Source organism: Sinohyriopsis cumingii, chromosome 16, assembly GCF_028554795.1.
Source record: "Sinohyriopsis cumingii isolate HCF-2022 chromosome 16, ASM2855479v2, whole genome shotgun sequence".
NCBI classification, from domain to species: domain Eukaryota; kingdom Metazoa; phylum Mollusca; class Bivalvia; order Unionida; family Unionidae; genus Sinohyriopsis; species Sinohyriopsis cumingii.
This window is the reverse complement of record NC_142976.1, coordinates 39,655,950-39,675,993: the sequence shown is the minus strand read 5'-3', so window position 1 is coordinate 39,675,993 and position 20,044 is coordinate 39,655,950. Positions and strand designations below refer to the sequence as shown.

General features: G+C 39.6%; 1 protein-coding gene across 2 annotated transcripts in view; it reads right to left on the bottom strand.

Moving 5' to 3' along the window:
• Positions 1-2,879: 2,879 nt before the first annotated feature.
• LOC149780260 (ER degradation-enhancing alpha-mannosidase-like protein 3) overlaps positions 2,880-20,044 on the bottom strand; it is an 84,025-nt gene continuing 66,860 nt past the window's right edge. For both annotated transcript variants that reach the window (XM_089937065.1, XM_089937066.1), the window contains exons 21-22: positions 13,625-13,804; positions 2,880-9,358 (exon numbers count right to left, since the gene is read on the bottom strand). In XM_089937065.1, the coding sequence (XP_089793191.1) occupies positions 7,683-9,358; positions 13,625-13,804 (1,856 nt within the window). In that variant the 3' untranslated portion in view covers positions 2,880-7,682. The remainder of the gene's footprint in view (positions 9,359-13,624; positions 13,805-20,044) is intronic.

Genomic DNA, 20,044 nt, shown 5'->3' with positions numbered 1-20,044 from the left:
CATTGCCTCCCCTCCCATGGTGTTCAGACCGAAAATCATCCAGTAGTTAAAAGGTCAGAATGGCAAGATGATTCTAATAGCCCCTCTCAGATGGGACAAGTTCTAGGTCACCAACCTGTTTGTCCTAGATATGCCCAAGACAATTCCAACCAACCAGAATCTTCTCCAGCAATCATGGTCATCGGTGGTTCTTCCCTGCCCAGACCATCCTCTTCTACACGCTCAGCTTTTATCAGGACAGCCTTGAGAGACAAACAGTTTAATCCTTCAGCTGTGGAGAGTGTGTGTGTGATTTAGATTTTTAACCTAGCTTTAACAATTTTTCAGTCATATTGCTGCAATGTCTGCAGTGTAGCAGTTTATAGTGATGTCTAGCATGGGGGCATCATGCCGCAGACATGTAGCATGACATCCCACCAGTCACATTATCCAGACACCAGGCTGACCAGTCCTAACACTAACCTCTTAATGCTGAGTGCCTAGCAAGGCAGCTATTATCGGCCGGGGATCGAACCCACAACCTCCCGCATCCAAGGTGGATGCTCTAACCACTAGACCACCAGAGCAGTTAATTGTAAAGATAATCTTGAAAGCAAGAAAGCCCTCCACTCTGAAGGCATATGAGGGAAAGTGGTGTGTTTTCAGGGACGTACCATACCAACTCAGAGGAGAAACAGTTGGCCCCAATCTCTATTAAAGGATACCATTCCATGATATTGGACACATTCTGACATCATGGCAGATATGATTTGGAGCAGGATATAAACCTATTGGATCTTTTAGACCTTTTTGGTCTCAATACAAATGGAACCAATCCTGGGTTTTAACATGGCTCAATTCAAATACATTTGAACCTCTAGCCCACACATAGCTAAAGTCACTATCATACAATTCATGTTTCCTGATAGCTTTATCTTCCATATGCAGGGTAAGCGAGCTGCATGCCCTTTACGTCTACCCAAACTCTCCAATTAAGATCAATGGGTTTGCCGGTTCTCTGGAAACAAACAGGTTTTTGTAGCTCGAAAAAGGTTACCATCTGTCGGTAACCAAAGATGTGTCGCTTTCTCTCTTCCATAGACAGGTTGAGAACAGCAGCCATGCAAAGATCCTGTTCGCACTCTCAGGTACTACTTGAAACACAGAGACAAGTTGTGGCACATGCAAATGCCTCTTCCTGCCAATGTGAGCCACAACAGAGGATATTGCCCCTTAAGCCCTTGCTTGGCTGAAGTGGGTTGTATGCTCAGTATAGTCTGAAGTCTCACCAAATCATACTCACCTCACAAAGATTACTGCTCAGAAGCATCAAGCCATCTCTGCGAGCCTTGCATTCAAATGCTACATTTCGATCAAAGATGTAATAGAAGCTGTTGGCTGGCATGCAGAGTCAACCTTCTCAAGCCATCATCCCAAGATTTGGTGTCACAGAGGAAAACTTGAATCTGGAAGGCCCAGTGGTGGCAGCACAGATGACCACCAGACTCAACAAGATAAATCAATACAGCCCATTAGTTTTGCTGGATTCGCCAGTGAAATTTTGTACTAAAGATTTCAACATCCATCATCTTAGCTATGTTAGGGTCACAGGTCAAGTGACCCCAGGCTGTGTTGCTTATGTAATTAGGAGAATGGGATATCATTCACATGGGGGAATCCAACTATTCTTCCGTAGAAGGATACCTGAGGTAGAGGTTGGATGCTCAGCATTCCCTCCTACTATTACTTTTTCTCCTAATGTAATGTGATTGGGGAATGTATTCGAAGGAGAAAGCAAATTAAGTAAATTATGTTTGTCTGAGAATGCTTACCCAATCACATTACTTAAAAACCCTCCCAACCACCCCTTCATGTGAGCATCTTCATTAGTATCTCACTTAGATAAAAACTAATGACACCTGGCGGTGCCAAGGGGAGATAACGGACAAGAGTTATTGCCCTTTGTCTACTGAACTGGAAAAAGAAAATTTTCGTCTTTTTGTAGGGCTGGATTCACAAGGTAGTAGGCTAATATTCAAAACATAATATGACTAGGTGAGTATTCTTGGAGAAACACAGTTTACTCAAAGGTTTGCATTTTCTTGTTTACGTTGGTTTTTCTGGGCCCAAATATTGCTTTAAATTGTGCAAGATGAGAACTCTTCACCATTGTGAACTTCAGAAAGGCAGAGGCACCACATCAGCTATATACATGAATACCTTGGAGCATTTTCTATAGAAATCCCAGGTTACTGGTATATGTGGAAAGACCAGGTTACTGGTATATGTGGGCATATAATCTGCTAATTCTTTGCCATAAGTTTTATTTTTTTTATACAGGCAAAAATATGTTGAACATTCCAATAATTATTGATATATCTGAAGCTCTTCAATTAGATCTATAAATAACAAATGCCAGTCATTCAAACATTAGGGGCACTGTGACAAGCTTTTCCTCCGATTGATATTTAATCATATTCCCATAATGCCATCAGCGGAAAATAACATGAATTTATCTATATTTTCTATTAAGTTAACCTAAATTGTCTATGATACTGTAACAGGAAGCTTAACAGTAGTTACTCTGTTTATGTCAGATATTGTAAATGTTAGTTACCTCAACCATAATTGCCTGTTGGTTTAACCTTCATCACAAAATAATCTAAGGTGCAGTCCATTAAAAAATCAGGTGTGGCATTATGCATGTATTAATGCAAGGTTTTCTTTATACACATGTAAACTGCATTCACCTACCATGCTAATGCAGTGTGGCCAATGGATATTAGAATTAAACAAAACATTCTGGTCATCGTCTGTACTGTATAATTATTTAATCCATCTTCAAACAAAATCTTCACTGGTACAACAACATGACTGTAATAAACGACAAGAACACCATCTGAAGAATATTTGTTTTTAATAACAATGATTATGCTCTTCATTTGTAAATACAAATAAAAATTAGACAAAAAAGTAACAATTTACTTAGTTAAAATTCAAGTACTGCAAATCCACAGTATTAAAATTTCATCTGAATGTCTTGAAATTCATGGCTTTTCGAATAAAAAGCAGAGACTGTGTGATCTGCCCATCCATCTGTCCATACATTTGTTGTGCAACTAATCTAATATGATATAAGACAGACTTGGAGTTTGCGTAGTGGTCTGTGGATGGTTCCACAAGGCTCAGTTATTAATGCATCAGCCAGATCAGTTAACCATTGAGTGTCTTTATATCTGCCCATTAGTTTCAGATTTTTAACACATCCCTGGAAACGAAGCATGGAAACCGGGCGCTTTGGCATAGAGTATGAGAAGGTTCTGATAACTTGAGGATAATGCTGATTAGCTACAGACTTTGGATCAGATTTCTTCCACCTTTTTGGGGGGTAGTGGTTGGTTGGTGTTTAATAGCTCATTAGGAAATTATAGAATATTTAGTGCTGAGACAACTGGAGTTATGGACCTTGCATAAAGACAAACCGGTGCTGGTTCAAGTAGAATTTTGTAAATGTAATAACTTGAAGGTGGCAAATAAGTATTTGGATTAATGGGGTTAAATTCTATATTATGTGCCAGAATAGAAAGAGAGTGAAACGTGTAATATATATCGAAAACAATTCTTACTAGTCATATTATAAATTAATGTTGGGCATTGATGAGGTAAAAGTACAATGTATTATATTAACTACAACTAGATTTTACAGAAATAAAATTATGACATGTCATACACCCACCCACACATACAGCAGTCCAGTGATTCAAGTAGAAAATTTAAACTTTACAAAATATAGCTAAATAATCAGTGCTGTCCAACCTTTTGACACCATGTGCCACTGATAAATGTTTTTCTTGAAGCCGAGGGCTGCAGCAGAAAACTGAAAAGCAACAACTAAAAGCTGCTCAAGCTATGGCAGGCCATTTAAAATCAGCCCATGGGCTGCTGTATATGGTCATATCAGGGTCTATTTTTTGCAGTTGAGTATTTAGCTATGCTTAATAAATAATACATTGGCAATCAGGATCTATAAAATTTCTTTCAGCATGAACAGTCAGTTGAATTAAATGTATACAATTATGTTTGCAATATGGTTCTCTAGGAGAACAAGTAGCCAGCTTAAAGTTTCTAAAGCCCTAATACCCATTTATGAAGCTGTAAATTATATTGTAAAAATTAGAAATACTTGAGAACAGTTATCTTGGAATGTAAAAGAATTATATTTTTTCTTACATTTTCTAACTAAGATATTTGAAATGATAAAGAGGTTGGAAATCCCTGTGAGACTTGTTAATCTGTATGGATATGCATACGAACACAAAATAAAATACCAACAAAATTTTACTGGAAAATTCCAAAAGACATGCCAGATCTGAGAAATATTACCAAACTGCATTTTAACTTTTACATCTGCAATGTACTTTTCATGACATCCAAATGTCACTGCCAGTCAAACGACAGCAAACAGACAAGACATACAATTTATGTCAGATCACAGCTTTGTTATTTGCTTCTAAGGAAAACAAAAATATAATTTTTGCAATTTTTTACTTGAACAGGTACCTTGCTATGAAACATACCAAAGAACACAAGATGTCAACATGCAACATTTATCATATGGCCTAATAAATACCCAATAAATAAAAATATATACTCATGTGCAAGTTAGATCCAATTGCAACCCACATATACCCAGATCTGACATAGCATAATGCACAGGCAGATCTGAGTTTGTGCAGTGTGTCAGGAGTAATTAGTAAAACAAGCACAGACCCTAATCTACCAATGCATTATAATATGGCCTGACTTATAAGAGGATACTGCATATTTTTCTAATTTTTTTTTATTTAAGGAAAAACGACATCTTTATTGGTACTTAAATTCATTATTTGACCAATAATTGTACTGTTTCCACAGCAGACCTACTGTTCTGATCTTTAAATTTATAGTTTTTAGCAACTACAAAATTAAGAAAAATGTGAACCCTGCCAAAAAATAATGATATCCAAGTATGTTGATGGAACTTTTGACGACCAATAAATCTATCTTAATACCAAGTTTTTCAATCTCATGGTTGTTATTAATAATGACCCATTAGATTTTAAAAAAGCACACAACTGGGACAGATTTACTGATCTACAATTATGGTTAAAAATGAAGTGAATTGCATCAAGTTTTCTTTTGAGTCCGTTATATTATGTACATGTATGATGATCAATATTAAAGCAATAAAGAAGCTGTCTTGCTTTCTCCACTCCTGCAAGAAAAAAGCTAAAATTGGTACTTAAGTAAAAGAAAGTAGGCCGCCTTAACTTGTTGAGTTTTGAGGACTGTACATGTAAAAATGTCTTTTGTTTGGCACGAAAACAATAATAGGTCACAACTGGAAAATTATCAGCCATCTTATGTGCAAAGATATTGGGTACAAAATCAGTCAAATGACTGAATTATTTCAGCCCCAACAAAAAAAGGCCCTTTTTGACATTAAAGCACAAGAGTTACAGCATCTGGCCAATATATTTAAAATAGAACTAAATTTATATTGGTAAAACATGTCTGCCCCCACTGCTGACAAAAAGCTAAGACCAACATGAGTACTGTGAATGTCACATTGAATATCCCTCGACATTTAATAGTGGTCTGTGTAGATAACTGAAAGTTCTGTTCAGAAACAATTTATCTTTGTGAGACCTTGACCTCTGACCCCAAATCAACAGACTTCATACCTGCCACAAGTGCAAGTCATTCACAAACCTTGGTCCAGGGTTGTGATGTAAAATAAATGTTTTGATCATTGGGCCCTAAAAATTAATGGTATTCTTATTACAAGCCATTTACAAAGCTTCATCCAGGTCTTATGATGTAGAGTAAATGTTGTTATGTGCAACCCATTCTTATTCTTTCAGTTACAGTGACTTAGCCTTTGACCCCAAAAATCAACTGTGTTCTTACTGACCCCCAATTGCAAGGCAGCTACAAAGTTTGGTAACTCTGTGCTAGCAGTCGGAGTATATGAAATTTAAAAGCTGGTGCAAACTTTTCTGGCCCACATTTGTGACACAAAACAAAGCAATATTTTATTTTACAATGGAATTTCATGCATGAATCATTCTGCACAAACAAAAACATAACACGTACATGTATATCAATCTGCCAACTTTGTTCCTTATTCTTGAGCATAAATTACATTGATTTATAAATAATATTTACAGCAATATAAGATTCCATATATGCAATACTTGTTACACACTCATGGTTTATGTTTGTATTCATTCTACATTAAATAAACATGAGAAGTCTTAATGCTTCAAAATACACAAAAATGGTCAACTCTTTGCCTGTAAAGCAAAAAATAAAAACTCCATTAAGAGATATACATATTTCTCCTGTACTTTTTGTAAACAATGAATATTTGTTATATTTAACAGAACTAAGGGAAATTAAATATAAAGGCAAAATCTTTTTGTTTTCTAGAACCTTTTCACCAGTGAAATGTTATTTTTAAAATGTCAACTCAATTGTTTTACCAACTATTTAATGGAAGCAGGGGAAGTGAGGCAGTATATGTTAGATCTTTTAACATTGGTAAACTTGTCAAAATATCTCAGACACTATAGTCATGCTGTAGAAAAAGAATTTTTTTAAAATAGTTTTTAAAATGTATGTTTTAAATACCATCCGCAGAAAAGGGAGTAGCTTTCAATGACTATGGTACTTTCAGCCTTTAATTTTGAGGCACTCATGGTCACAGACAAATGAGCACGTGCTATAAGAAATTCAAAGACCCCAATATAAAATATTACATACTGACTAGAACTTATGTCTCAATTTTTTGCAAGCACTGCATATTCTTTAACATACTGATTTTTTATCACAAATATCAAAATTAAAATGACAAGTTTAAAATGAGATATATTCCTGCTGGCAGCAATCATAAATTTAAATATTAGTTACAGTTACACACAGTTAGCATAAAAATGAAAATGACTGATTTCCATGTGATTATAAGAAAAATATGATCTATTTCAAAAGTAAATATTGCCTAGTAAGAAAATAACCCATGACCAAGAAAATAGAAATAGTGACAATATAGAGATTTTTTTTAAAAAGCCATCTAAATTGTATAGAATCTGAAAATTATCACTCCCAAACGTGATTTCATACATGTATGTGTTACTTTATCATATATCTCAGAGTCATTCCAGAGTTAAAGGGTATATAAGGGGTTGAAATGCACTTAATACATGTATAATTAAATAGGGCTGTAGTTGGGGTATCAGCTTAATATAATTAAATAGGGCTGTGGTTGGGGTATCAACTTAATATAATTAAATAGGGCTGTGGTATCCAGACTAAATAGATTACCTTAATCTGTTCTGTTAAAATTTGATGTGTGGTGGAGTCTTTGAAAAAACTTTCCAACCCTTCCATTTAACTCTGGAATTGCCCTGAAGATGTGCATGATAAAAAGGACAAGTTCTGCCACTGTAACAACAATGGACATGTATATATTGCCTTCTCTAACAATATTTAACAAAGAATTTTAAGATAATTTAAAACATTAAAACCTAAATGGATACGTATGCTTTTTCTTTCAGTCCATAGAGCACTCATAATTTCTTTCATCATCAACAAAAAGACAACAAAAACAAAATGGGACCTATCATGACACTGTTTTCTAAATGCAAGAAAAATGTATACTGTAATTAACCTCCCCCTTCCTTAGCACTTATCTCATCTGGTTTCACACTATCAGTTCTTTGGTCTTCAGATTTTGTCTCATCCTGATCATGGTCTCCCTGAGAACTGAGATCAACTATAGATGAAGTAGACTCTAATGAGTCACTATGAGTCTCCTTGCCTATATTCACTTGAGACTGAACTTTGGAATTTGAGATGTCTCTACTAGGTAAAGCATCCATAGATTTGGGGGAAGACTCCACATTTGTCTCCTGGAGTATTTGAGACTTAGAAGACTCAGAGTCCCTGCTGGGATCTTGTATAGATGTCTCTTGTGAGTCGCTTTTATGTGACTCCACTCTTAATTTTGTGTCAACTCCACCACTACTTGTTGCCTGTTCTGATACAAATTCTTGATCTTGTGAGTTTTCAGAGCCAAAATTTGCCATATTAACTTCACTTATATGTGTATCTTTCTTCTGCTGATCCATTTCAGTCACAGGTTTACTGTAATCCTTTACACCTGATTCAGCTGCAGATGAGCTACTACCAATGCCACCTGCAGCCTGGGCATCAATTTCATGACCTGGAAGTTCTGCCTCCTTACCCTCACATTTTCTCCCTTCCTTTCCTGAAGTTTCTGTACTCTCTCCTCCCATCTCTTTTATTAGTTTCTCAGCTACATTCATGGCTCCATCATTATCTAACACAATCTCATTTTCTTGAATATATTCCCCTGCATGTATGAACTTAATTGGCAGATTTTCCATTTCCTCATTAAAATCTTTTTCTGTTGCATAGTGCTGGGTAATGGTTTCTTCAAGTTTCTTTGACTTTATATCCAAATCTGTATTCCCTTCCCCTACAACATTTTCTTGAAAACTTGGATCACTTGTGGAAGACTGTGATACTGCCTCTGAATTACTCTCCTTACCATTCAATAAATTCCCATTAGACTGACTATTTTCAGAAGTAACTGACTCTTTCCCAGCCATACCAGAGACTTGTTGTACCACTGATTCCTCCACTTTATCTACCTTTTTCTCATAAATTATTAATTTATTGGCCATTTCATCAAAGTGTTTTTGAGACTTTTCATCAATTCTGTTTATTCCAAAGTAGGCACTTTCTAAAAGCCTGGCTATTGATATGAGGTACTGACCTTTGTTCTCGAGTTCATTGAAATTTGTTCGATCAACCATAACTTTGACCAAATCTTCGTACACATCATTCAACTCTGGAACCTTCATGCGAGAATGAACATGTAGCTTATCAATCCTAAACAACAATTCCTTTCTTCCATCTGGTTTTCTAATTAACTGAATTATGTCATCATCCCTAACTTCAGGTGATTCAGGCTTCACTGATGGCTGTTTTATCTTGACCTCCATCTGAACATTTGAAGAACCTGTTTTTATATTCATCTGATTGTAAACTTCAATGGGTTTCAGTGGGTGGAGCTCAATTTCCTTCTGTCTGACTGGCTTTTCCTCTGGCTTCAGCCATTGGTCTGGTTGGATGTCATGTGACTTATCTAAAGGTTCTGATGGACTGGAGTCTTTGGAGGTTGTCTTTTCTGGTCCTTCAACCTTCTGAACGATGTGAACTGCAGGAGCATCTTCAACTAGTGTTTCCATATATTTAACACTAGGAACTTCTGCAGAAGTAGTTTTTTGGTTACTTGCACTGATACCAAAATGACCTGATTCAGTAAGAAAAGTTGCAAATAATTAGGTAAGACTAATCTCCTTTAAAAGCTGAACACATATTCATGGAAACCAATTTTTGAAGTAAAATATGTTTCTTCAACAATACTTCCCTGATGATATTGTCTTAGGAATATGATCTGCCATCTTGCAAATCTAGCCCATCCATGTTAAATGGTAGCAAAAGAGCTGAAGAGGGACTGCCTGCAATGGTGGGAGTCAGAAGAGTGATATCTCCTTGGATAGAGGGATTAACACCGAATCCCATTCATACTCTAGTTTCTACTAAAGTGGAATGCAAACTCTGCAAGTAGGATGTAACTATGAGAAGATTGGGAAGGTGCATCTGTTTTATGATAAGGCAAGTACTTTTGAAGAAACCTATTTTCCTCCCAAATCTGGTTTTGCTTTAAACACATTAATGGCCTTAATACCTAACAAGAATAAATATGAGGTGAAGAAAATTACATTCCCTTACCCCAGAGAAGTCACATTGCTGGCCACCAGAGTTAAGTAAGGCAGCTCAACTCTTGAAATATAAATAGGATGGAGCAGTGACTCCATATGATAGATATGAATGCTTAGAAAATAATTTCCCCCACAAAATCCAGGGGAAGTCTCAGAGCCACATCACTAAGAAGCTGCTAAAAGACTTGGAAGTCTGCTGTGCCACTGCTATGGGTTCCACCAGGTCAAACAGAGCCCATGGGAAAGCAAATCTTTGAAGTATGCAAGAGACAGTTATCACTGACCTCCTTCCCACAGTATGTATAATATCTTTTAGGGAACAGGAAGGCAATGTTTGTGGCAATTGCCCTAACATCATGTGCCAAAAGCACAATAATTTCATCTGAATTAGGTTAGTTACCTGTATGTAGAATGGCCCTGGGTATAGCCTATAATGTTTTGAAAAATGGCACTAAACCCACAAAACCACATACCTGTACAAAGAAGAAGAAAAAAATCTTATGCAGGTGTTACAACTCTATGATCATAAACTAATTAACAGAAATAAGTAAAACCAACAAGTTTTGTAAAACACAACAAATAATATAATTATCAAACTTATTAAATGAAAATGCAAGTGATTCAGTATTATGAACTGAATCCAAAGTAATCCTAAAAAGATTCAAGTCCAAAAGAACTGAATCGAAAGTAATCCTAAAAAGATTCAAGTCCATAAGAACTGAATCCAAAGTAATCCTAAAAAGGTTATATTCAAGTCCAAAATAACTGAATCGAAAGTAATCCTAAAAAGATTATATTCAAGTCCAAAAGAATGGAATCCAGAGTAATCCTAAAAAGATTATATTCAAGTCCAAAAGAAATGAATCAAAAGTAATCCTAAAAAGGTTCTATTCAAGTCCAAAATAACTGAATCTAAAGTAATCCTAAAAAGATTCTATTCAAGTCCAAAAGAACTGAATCTAAAGTAATCCTAAAAAGATTATATTCAAGTCCAAAAGAACTGAATCCAAAGTAATCCTAAAAAAGTTCTATTCAAGTCCAAAATAACTGAATCCAAAGTAATCCTAAAAAGATTCTATTCAAGTCCAAAAGAACTGAATCTAAAGTAATCCTAAAAAGATTATATTCAACTCCAAAAGAACTGAATCCAAAGTAATCCTAAAAAGGTTCTATTCAGGTCCAAAAGAACTGAATGTTCTGAATGAATTTCAGATCCTCAAATGCAAATATCACAAAGGTATTTGTCCAGAACTCTTCTGAATAATTCACAATAGTCCCAGAATAATATTTTAGTCCAATGAGGACTTTGTAATTACAATGAATAATCCAAACAAATGTTTACTATCAAATAATATATAAACACAACATTAAGTACATCTGAAGACTGATGTTACAACAAGAACATAATAAATAAGACTCTCAAATAGGAATGAAATAATTGCTCAGTTCTCTTCCTTATATACATCTCCAAGTGTCTATTTACGACTATATGTCACAATATATCCCATGTGACAAACCTTGCTAATCAATCTAATATTTTACAATATCAACTTGCATGAACTAACCCATCCAATGGGAAATTACTTCATTCTTCCAAGAACCCACCTGACCCCACTAGCCAGTGAGAAATTACCCCAAACATGTCAACAAGTGTTATTGTTAGAAACTTGACATCTATTTATAGATCCTATGCAATCTACAGGCACTCAGCAGGTGAATTTAGATTGCTGAAATATAGCCATTTAGTATGTCAGCAACTCATTCAGACTCTGAAGCTTCCTCTGACATCGTTGGAATAAGCAATGATGATGAAGTTTGTGAACACTAGAAAGTGTTGTGAATGGTATTGTAGGTACTATGTTCCAGAACTGTAACATTACCATAGCCAGTATGATACAGCTAAGTTGAGACATCACTATAGCTGGTACAATATAGTTAAGTCATTTTGGGCTGTGAAGCTGTTCTAAATTGGTCCATGATGGCAATGGATCCATAATGACAATTAAAACAGTTATGGACTGAACTTGCTGAAAAACTTTTGAAAATTTGAAATAAATAAATGCTATAATGGAATGGAAATCATCATATGCCCACCATATTTCATGTCTCACTCAATTGCTTTTTGGTGCATACATATTTTTCTTACAAATGTCTCATTCTAAACTTCTAAGTATGTGTACAAGGATTGAAAACACTGCTGCAGTCACCTGAGAATTCACACAATCAAAATATGCATAAAAAGATCCCTGCTACTTGACATATTTAGTTCAAAAACTGTCAAATCTATTAGGCTGTGTCACAATGATAATTACTGGCTATTAATACCAGCTGTAATTACCAAGACAGCAAAAGTTAACCACTGAGAAACACAAAATTGTTCAGTTCAAATCATAGTGACTTCTAGATGAGAGAAAGAAAAGAACTGTATGTTAGCCATTATGGATTCTCTCTCATAGCCTATGAAATGCACCTAGAAGGACACCAGACCAAAACCACTTAATCATATGTCAAGCTCAGTTTCCTTTGTAAATACTCATCATCTCAAATGATAAACATGCAAACTGCTTGAATAAACTGTTGCAAACATTGCAAAATATCATCAGCCATGCTCATTTTAGAATGAAAAGTGAATTAAAAGATGGATCACTACTGAGGACTTTGAGGTAAGAAAGATTTTTTAAAAACTAGCGCTAACATACATTCTACTGCAGTAAGAAAACAGACTTAATGGACTGGGAGAGTTACTGCCAGATGCTGGTGCCCAGTACAGTACCACACTGATGATTATTCATAATTATTCAAATGGGTGGCCATATAAATGGGACCACTGTAATGAGAAATTGTCAGCTTCAATATCTAAAGAATTTCTCCTTTTATTTGTCCATCCATTCATCAATCCATCATAGAGGCCCCAGGTGGGTAAGCGGTCTAAGGCACTTTCCTTACAGATCACTCATACATCTCATCTCTGTCAAGGCAGATCACTCATACATCCCATCTCTGTCAAGGCAGATCACTCATACATCTCATCTCTGTCAAGGCAGATCACTCATACATCCCATCTCTGTCAAGGCAGATCACTCATACATCCCATCTCTGTCAAGGCAGATCACTCATACATCTCATCTCTGTCAAGGCAGATCACTCATACATCCCATCTCTGTCAAGGTAAGTTAGAGTCTCAGCACAACCATCATGGGTATGTGAGACAGCTTGCCAGTAGCTTCCCACGGGTCAGTGATTCTTCCTCCACCAAATATACTGGCCACCGTGTATAGCCTATCATGTGTTCAAAAATAGCATTAAAACCCATTACAACCCAAACCAAATCACAAAAACTTTAAAAATAACTGTTCAAGATATTCCCATGAAACAAATCCCTCTGTCTCCTGGCCCATATTTTGTAGGGTGGGGGTTATAGATGACTCCAATTTCTTGTTTATTATTTAAATGAGTGCAATCAGAACACGTTCTGTGAATGTTCCCAGATAAAGTTTCATATCTTGGCTACATTTAAATGTAGAAACTGGGTTATTTTTGTCTGCTTGTTTTTGTAGTTTTAATGGCATATTGGCCATATCATGCCAAAGAAATGGAAGCAAAGTGTCTTTCGCAAGGACACAACAAGGCAACCAAACTGGGCAAGTACTAAACCCACGACCCTTGAATTTGAGTCAAACACTCTACCAGCAATACACTTTTTTAAGGAATATATTCTGTGCCTTAAATACTTGAACCCCTTAAATTATTAAATTAGCAAGACAAAAGAACACCATTCTGCAAAACTGTCATACCTTCCTCCCAAGGCTTGTAAGCCAGCAGGACCTGCATATAAGGGTTGTTGTCCAGATGCCGGATGATTTCCTGACCCTCCTTTTGAAAAAGAAACACTAGTGGGATTTGCACATCCTGCTGACCATCTCCGGACATGGCAAATAGTGCCTGGGTCTCACCAGAGCTGCCCTCCATGTGGTCTGCAAAACACAAGAAAAGATAACTCTAGTGATATGGGAAAGATGAATAGACAGCCAGTGGAGGTAACTAGATTTAATTTCAAACATTAAAATGATTTGATCAAAATTTGCATAGAATAGATAAACTGCCACGGAAATATACACACATAGGTAAGTTTATCTGGCACATGATAGATTGCATGTTTGTTTATTAATTAAACAGAATCCAAGAGATATGTTGGTATCAGAGATGATCAAAATCATTAAAAAATGTATTTTATTTAGAGGACCCAATTTCAGTTCATAGACATCATATTATTTTTTAAATGACGTTGACTGTATTATTTTGAAAGCTATGATAATGTGCAATACATACTGTGATATGGATCATACAGTCAGCATGTGATACAACACATACTGTGATACAGGACTTACAATACAATTCTTGGCATCCGTCCGTCTACGAGAGACGATGGCATAGCTCCAAAGTAAGCTTTTGCTTATCCTTCTTTTTAGCTCTCTTTTCAGCTTGCTTTATTCTTCTCTTTTCCTCTGCGTTTTGAACTCCCTGCCTGACAGCTAGACGCCAGCTGGAACGGTTGTTTGCACAGCTCTCCCAATCGTTGACATTGATGTTTGCTGTCTTCATATCCTTCTTGCAAACATCTTTGTAGCGCAGATGTGGTCGTCCAGTTGGTCATGCACCTTCTGCTAACTCCCCATATAACAGGTCCTTGGGAATGCGACCTGGGTCCATTCTCTTGACATGGCCGAGCCAGCGAAGGCGCCTCTCGCTGAGTATGGAGAACATGCTGTTCATGTTGGCGCGTTCTAGAACCTCTGTGTTGGGTACTTTGTCCTGCCACTGGATGTGCAGAATGCGCCGCAGACATCTCAGGTGGAATCTGTTGAGTTTCCTCTCGTGTCTTGCATAGGTGGTCCATGTTTCGCTGCTGTAGAGAAGTGAGCTGAGCACGCACGCTTGGTAGACACGCAGTTTGGTCTTCTCTGTGAGGTTGGGGTTGTTCCAGACCCTCTGGTTAAGTCTGGCCATCACTGCTGCTGCCTTGGCAATCCTGCCGCCCACCTCAGAATCAATGGAGAGTGAGCTGGAGATGTTAGACCCGAGGTATGTGAAGTTCTCGACAACTTCCAAATTGTACCCATCGATGGAGACAGAGGGAGGGGAGTCTGTGTCCTGTGCCATGACATTTGTTTTCTTCAAACTGATGGTCAGTCCAAATTCCTTACATGCATGGGAGAGGCAGCATACCAGCTGCTGGAGTCCATCTTCCGTGTGTGATGTCAAGGCTGCATCGTCGGCAAAGAGCAATTCACGGATGAGTACCTCTGTGACTTTAGTCTTAGCACGGAGACGGGCGATGTTGAACAGCTTGCCGTCAGCCCTGGTATGGATGTACACTCCCTCGCTGCAGTCCTTGAATGCGTACTGGAGAAGCATGGAGAAGAAGATGGCAAAGAGCGTCGGTGCAAGGACACAGCCTTGTTTGACTCTGCTAACGACTGGGAATGCTTCAGATGTTGCGCCATTGAAGCACACTGTGCTGTGCATGTTCTCGTGGAACGACATAATGACAGCAAGCAGATGTGGGGGGCAGCCGATCTTCTGCAGGAGTCTAAAGAGTCCACTCCGACTAACCATGTCAAACGCCTTCGTCAGGTCTATGAAGGAAATGTAGAGGGGCATCTGCTGCTCGCGACACTTCTCCTGCAGCTGACGTAGTGAGAAGATCATGTCTACAGTTGACCTGCCGGCTCGAAATCCACACTGGGATTCTGGGTAGACGCGGGAGGCTAGGATCTGCAAGCGTGCCAAGGCAACACGGGCGAAGGCCTTTCCGACGATGCTGAGGAGGGAGATGCCCCGATAGTTGTTGCAGTCGCTACGGTCTCCTTTGTTTTTGTACAAAGTGACGATGTTGGCATCACGCATGTCCTGTGGGATGTATCCCTGTTCCCAGCAAAGGCAGAGGAGTGTGTGTAGGGGCTGGAGCAGTGCTGGTTTTCCGCTCGAGGACTTCAGGCGGAATGCCGTCGCTTCCAGGAGCCTTCCCACAGGCAAGGCAATCGATGGCTTTTCCGAGCTCTTCCAGGGTGGGCTGTGTGTCTAGCTCCTCCATGACAGGCAGGTCTGGAATGGCATCCAGGGCAGTTCCAGTGACATTGTTTTGGGTTGCATATAGCTCAAGATAGTGCTCAACCCATCGCTGCAGTTGTTTCCCCTGGTCTGTGATGACTTCGCCCGTCTTGGACTTGAGGGGGGCGGTCTTGTAGCTGGGGGGGCCTGTCGCTTTTTTGATACCCTCATACATTCCTCTTGTATCCCCGGTGTCAGCAGCTGTCTGTATACTGTTGCAAAGGTTCAGCCAGTAGGTGTTGGCACAGCGGCGGGCGGTCTTCTGGGCGTTATTCCTTGCAATCCTGAGGGCTTGTAGTGTTCTGGGGCTAGGTGCAGCCTTGTATGCCAGAAGGGCTTTCCTCTTTGCCTCAGTCACGGGCTCCATCTCCTCCCAGTTTGCCTCATACCAGTCGACATTCTTTCGCTCCCTCTTCCCGTAAGCTGTGATGGCTGATTTGTACACAGAGTCACGGATATGGGACCACTTGGAATCAATGGTGTCATCAGGTGTCACTTTGGTGAGGGCTTCCTTCAGTTTGCTGATGAACTGCTGTGTTTTCTCTGGGTTGCTTGCACAGTAGGTGTTGATACGTGGGTGACCCTTCTTCTTGGCGTGGTGCAGCTTCTTGGGTAATATTCGCACCTTGCTGGCCACCAGGGAATGGTCCGTGTCACAATCGGCACTGTGGTAGCTGCGGGTAAGGAGGACACTAGCCAGTTCTGCACGCCTGGTGATGACGAGGTCTAGCTGGTGCCAGTGGCGTGAACGTGGGTGTCTCCACGACACCTGGTGGATCTCCTTGCATTTGAAGAAAGTGTTTGTCACACATAGGCTGTGGGAGCAGCACATCTCCAGCAGTCGCTGACCATTCTCGTTGATCTTGCCCCTTCCGTAAAAACCGAGACAGGTGGACCAGGCCTCATGGTCAGCTCCCACTCTAGCATTGAAGTCTCCTAGTAAGTAAAGGCTTTCATTGTTGGGGATACTGGATATTGCCTGATCCAGAGCCTCATAAAACTTGTCTTTCTCCTCGTTGGTGGAGTAGAGGGTTGGGGCGTACACACTGAAGATGTTGACCGGGCCTAAGGATGTTGACAGCCGGAGGGCAAGGATTCTCTCAGTACCTGATGATGGAGGTTCAATGAAGGCGATTAGCGTGTTCTTGACGGCAAAGCCTACACCATGCTGCCTAGGTTCATCCAAGGGCTTCCCCTGCCAAAAGAATGTGTAATTGGCTTCCCTGATGGTGCCGCTGTCAGCCAGTCGGGTCTCCTGGAGGCAGGCAATGTCGATGTTCAGTCGGGAGAGTTCTCTGTCAATGACGGCAGTCTTCCGTGCATCGTCGATCTGCTGTAGGTCAGTGGTCAATCCAGGACACATGGTCCTGATGTTCCAGGTTGCAAAACGAAGAGTTGGAGTCTGTTTATTTCTTCTTTTAGTCTTTCCTGGTGCAGAGTTTTGTGGCCCACTTGTCGAGATGGTTCTCTAAGCTCCACGCACCCAGTGAAGCAGGCAGGCCATGGCGGGCAGCACCTTACTGACTGGGGGCTGCCCAGCTTGAGGCGGGCGGTAGCTGTCCAGTGAGACCTGATGATCTCTCCCACCGTCAGAAGTAACCCCTGGCGCCAAGCTCTACGCCAATCGAGCTTTGACTTAGAACCGGTAAACTGCTACTTCTCGTGTTGTGCCGACGCCGTACGACGACGCTGGAGTGTCCTCTCCAGTGGAGCTATGAAGCCTGGGCAGGGTGGTATGGAGAATCAGCTGTTGCCCATGCAGCAGATCCCCCCTCTCCACGCAGCTGGTGTGCCCAAGGGAACGACGAATGCCGATACAGCTTGGCACCAACGGCGTCGCAGGAGTTGCCGGAATGACGTTGAAGTCAATGTCATACCGCCTTAGGGACTCCATCTCCGGATTTTCTGTCGGGGTTTACTCCCTTAGCCTTTCCCATGAGTGGGTATAGCCACAAGGCAGCAGAGGTTTGGAATCGGAGTTTTCCTTCTCCTAGATGAGCTACCATCCAAGGTTTACGAGTCCCATCTACCCGAAGCAACTGGTTTTAAGGTGCCAGTGGGCCGCCTTCACCCCTTCTCCTGTTAGTAGAAAACATGGTCTGCCGGGCTTCAAATCTAAGCCACTCGCGAAGGCCAGGAGCTGGATTTTAGTTGACAGAGGCAGTAGGAGACGCAGGCCGTATGGGGCATTTTGGAGGATTGGGGCGCTTGTCTCCCACTCCCACCCCGGGCAATGTCAACCTTAGACCACAATCATAATACAGACTTGTATTATGTCCCCTTATTTCTGCATGTAGTATCTGATGCTCTCATAGCACCATATGCATGTAGTAAGGCTGTTAGTCTAGTATTACCCAAACATATAATGACCACTTTTTTCCCTTCACTTTCTCCATGTGGTTGTTACCACTAGTACAATAGCTTTGTGATTATTTGTCCTGTGAAAACTGAAATATTTCCAGATGGAAACCTTACTACTGAGTGCTTTACATTTAAGACTTCTTAATCCATTTTAGTCTTACCAAAGCCTTAAGGAACTGGAAGTTGTTTGTAATGACATTAAATCTAACTCACTATCTTTAAAACCTTGGGATCGAAATTATAAATGTTCAACAAATAATAAATTTATCATTTTATATAACCAAATCAGACTCCAATACAACAATCTGTAAACTACAATAGGATGGTTGCAGAAAAATGCCATTTTTAAACAGCTTTCCTTTTTTTTAGACAATGTTCAGATACTGACATTAAATTTGAATTATAAAAACTGAACAGTGGGGGCAAACTTTAGAGTTTAATATGTACTCAAACTGAAAATGTTCTAAATGCAAGGCCAGATATTATATTAATTAAGCAAGCAGATCGTCCATAGCCAGAGTTCTCATGAAGAATAAGAATAGATCTATTAGAAAATGGGCAGCCACTCATGTATATGATAGGCCAAAACTTAATCTTGGATCCAGCATGCACGTGTTGCTGGAATAGCACTATCCCCTTGTTCATAGGGGCCCCGAGTGGCCGAGTGGTCTAAAGCGCTCACCGTTCCGGATCACTGCCATCTCACCTCTGTCTGCGTATGTTCGAGTCCAAGGCTCGGCTAACGTGGGTATGTGGGAAAGCCTGCCAGTAGCTTCTCGTGGGTCGGTGGTTCTTTCCTGGGTTTTCCAGGGTTCTTCCTCCACCAGTTATACTGGCCGCCATATATGGCCTATCTTGTGCTGAAAAATGGCGTTAAACCCTAGAACAACAACAACAAAAAAAATCCCCTTGTTCATACCACATACAATTATGTATCCTTAACATCACAATAAATGATAAGGGAAATATATGCAGATGAATTACAGATATTTCTCTATCAAACATTTACCACACAGCCATTAATATGAAAGTGTTGAGGGCTAACTAATGTTATATCTGTTCCTGTCATCCATATCAGTAACTCTCAAGGCAGTTTTTCATGCAATTATCTGGCCTCAGAGAAGCATCAAATAGCAATGGCTTCAGCATGAAAGCAATTTTTTCCTAGTAAAATATGTTTCTTTGAGAATACTTACCCAACTAGAATAGCTTAGGAGAACTACTACTACCTCACAAATCCAGCACTCCTAGATGCTAAAAGTTATCTGCCCACCTAGGTGGTAGTCGGGAAGAGTGGTCTCACCTTGGTACAGGGGCTGGTGCTAAATCCCAATATTATCTCAGTTACTACTGGAGTGGAAGCCATACTCCCTATATGGACATAACTGCGAGTAAGCTGGGAGTATGTATGTGTATTATATTGGGTAAGCATTCTCAAAGAAACATTGTAGGAAAAATTGGTTTCTTCTTTATATACATTACTCAATCATAATACATTTACAGAATACATAAGAGGTGGAGGGAGAAATATCCCTTTGCCCCAGAGAACCCATCTCTGGTCCCCTAAAGTATGTGAGACAGCTTCTAGATAACCCAAGTGGAGAAGACTCCTTCTATTGGGGAGTGGCCTCAAAAAGGGAAAATTTTCCCTCCCACAAATCCAGCATTAGTAATAAAGCCTCATCTTAAGAAAATGTAAACGACCTGGAAAGGTGACCTGCTGCATCACTGCTATAGGTCCT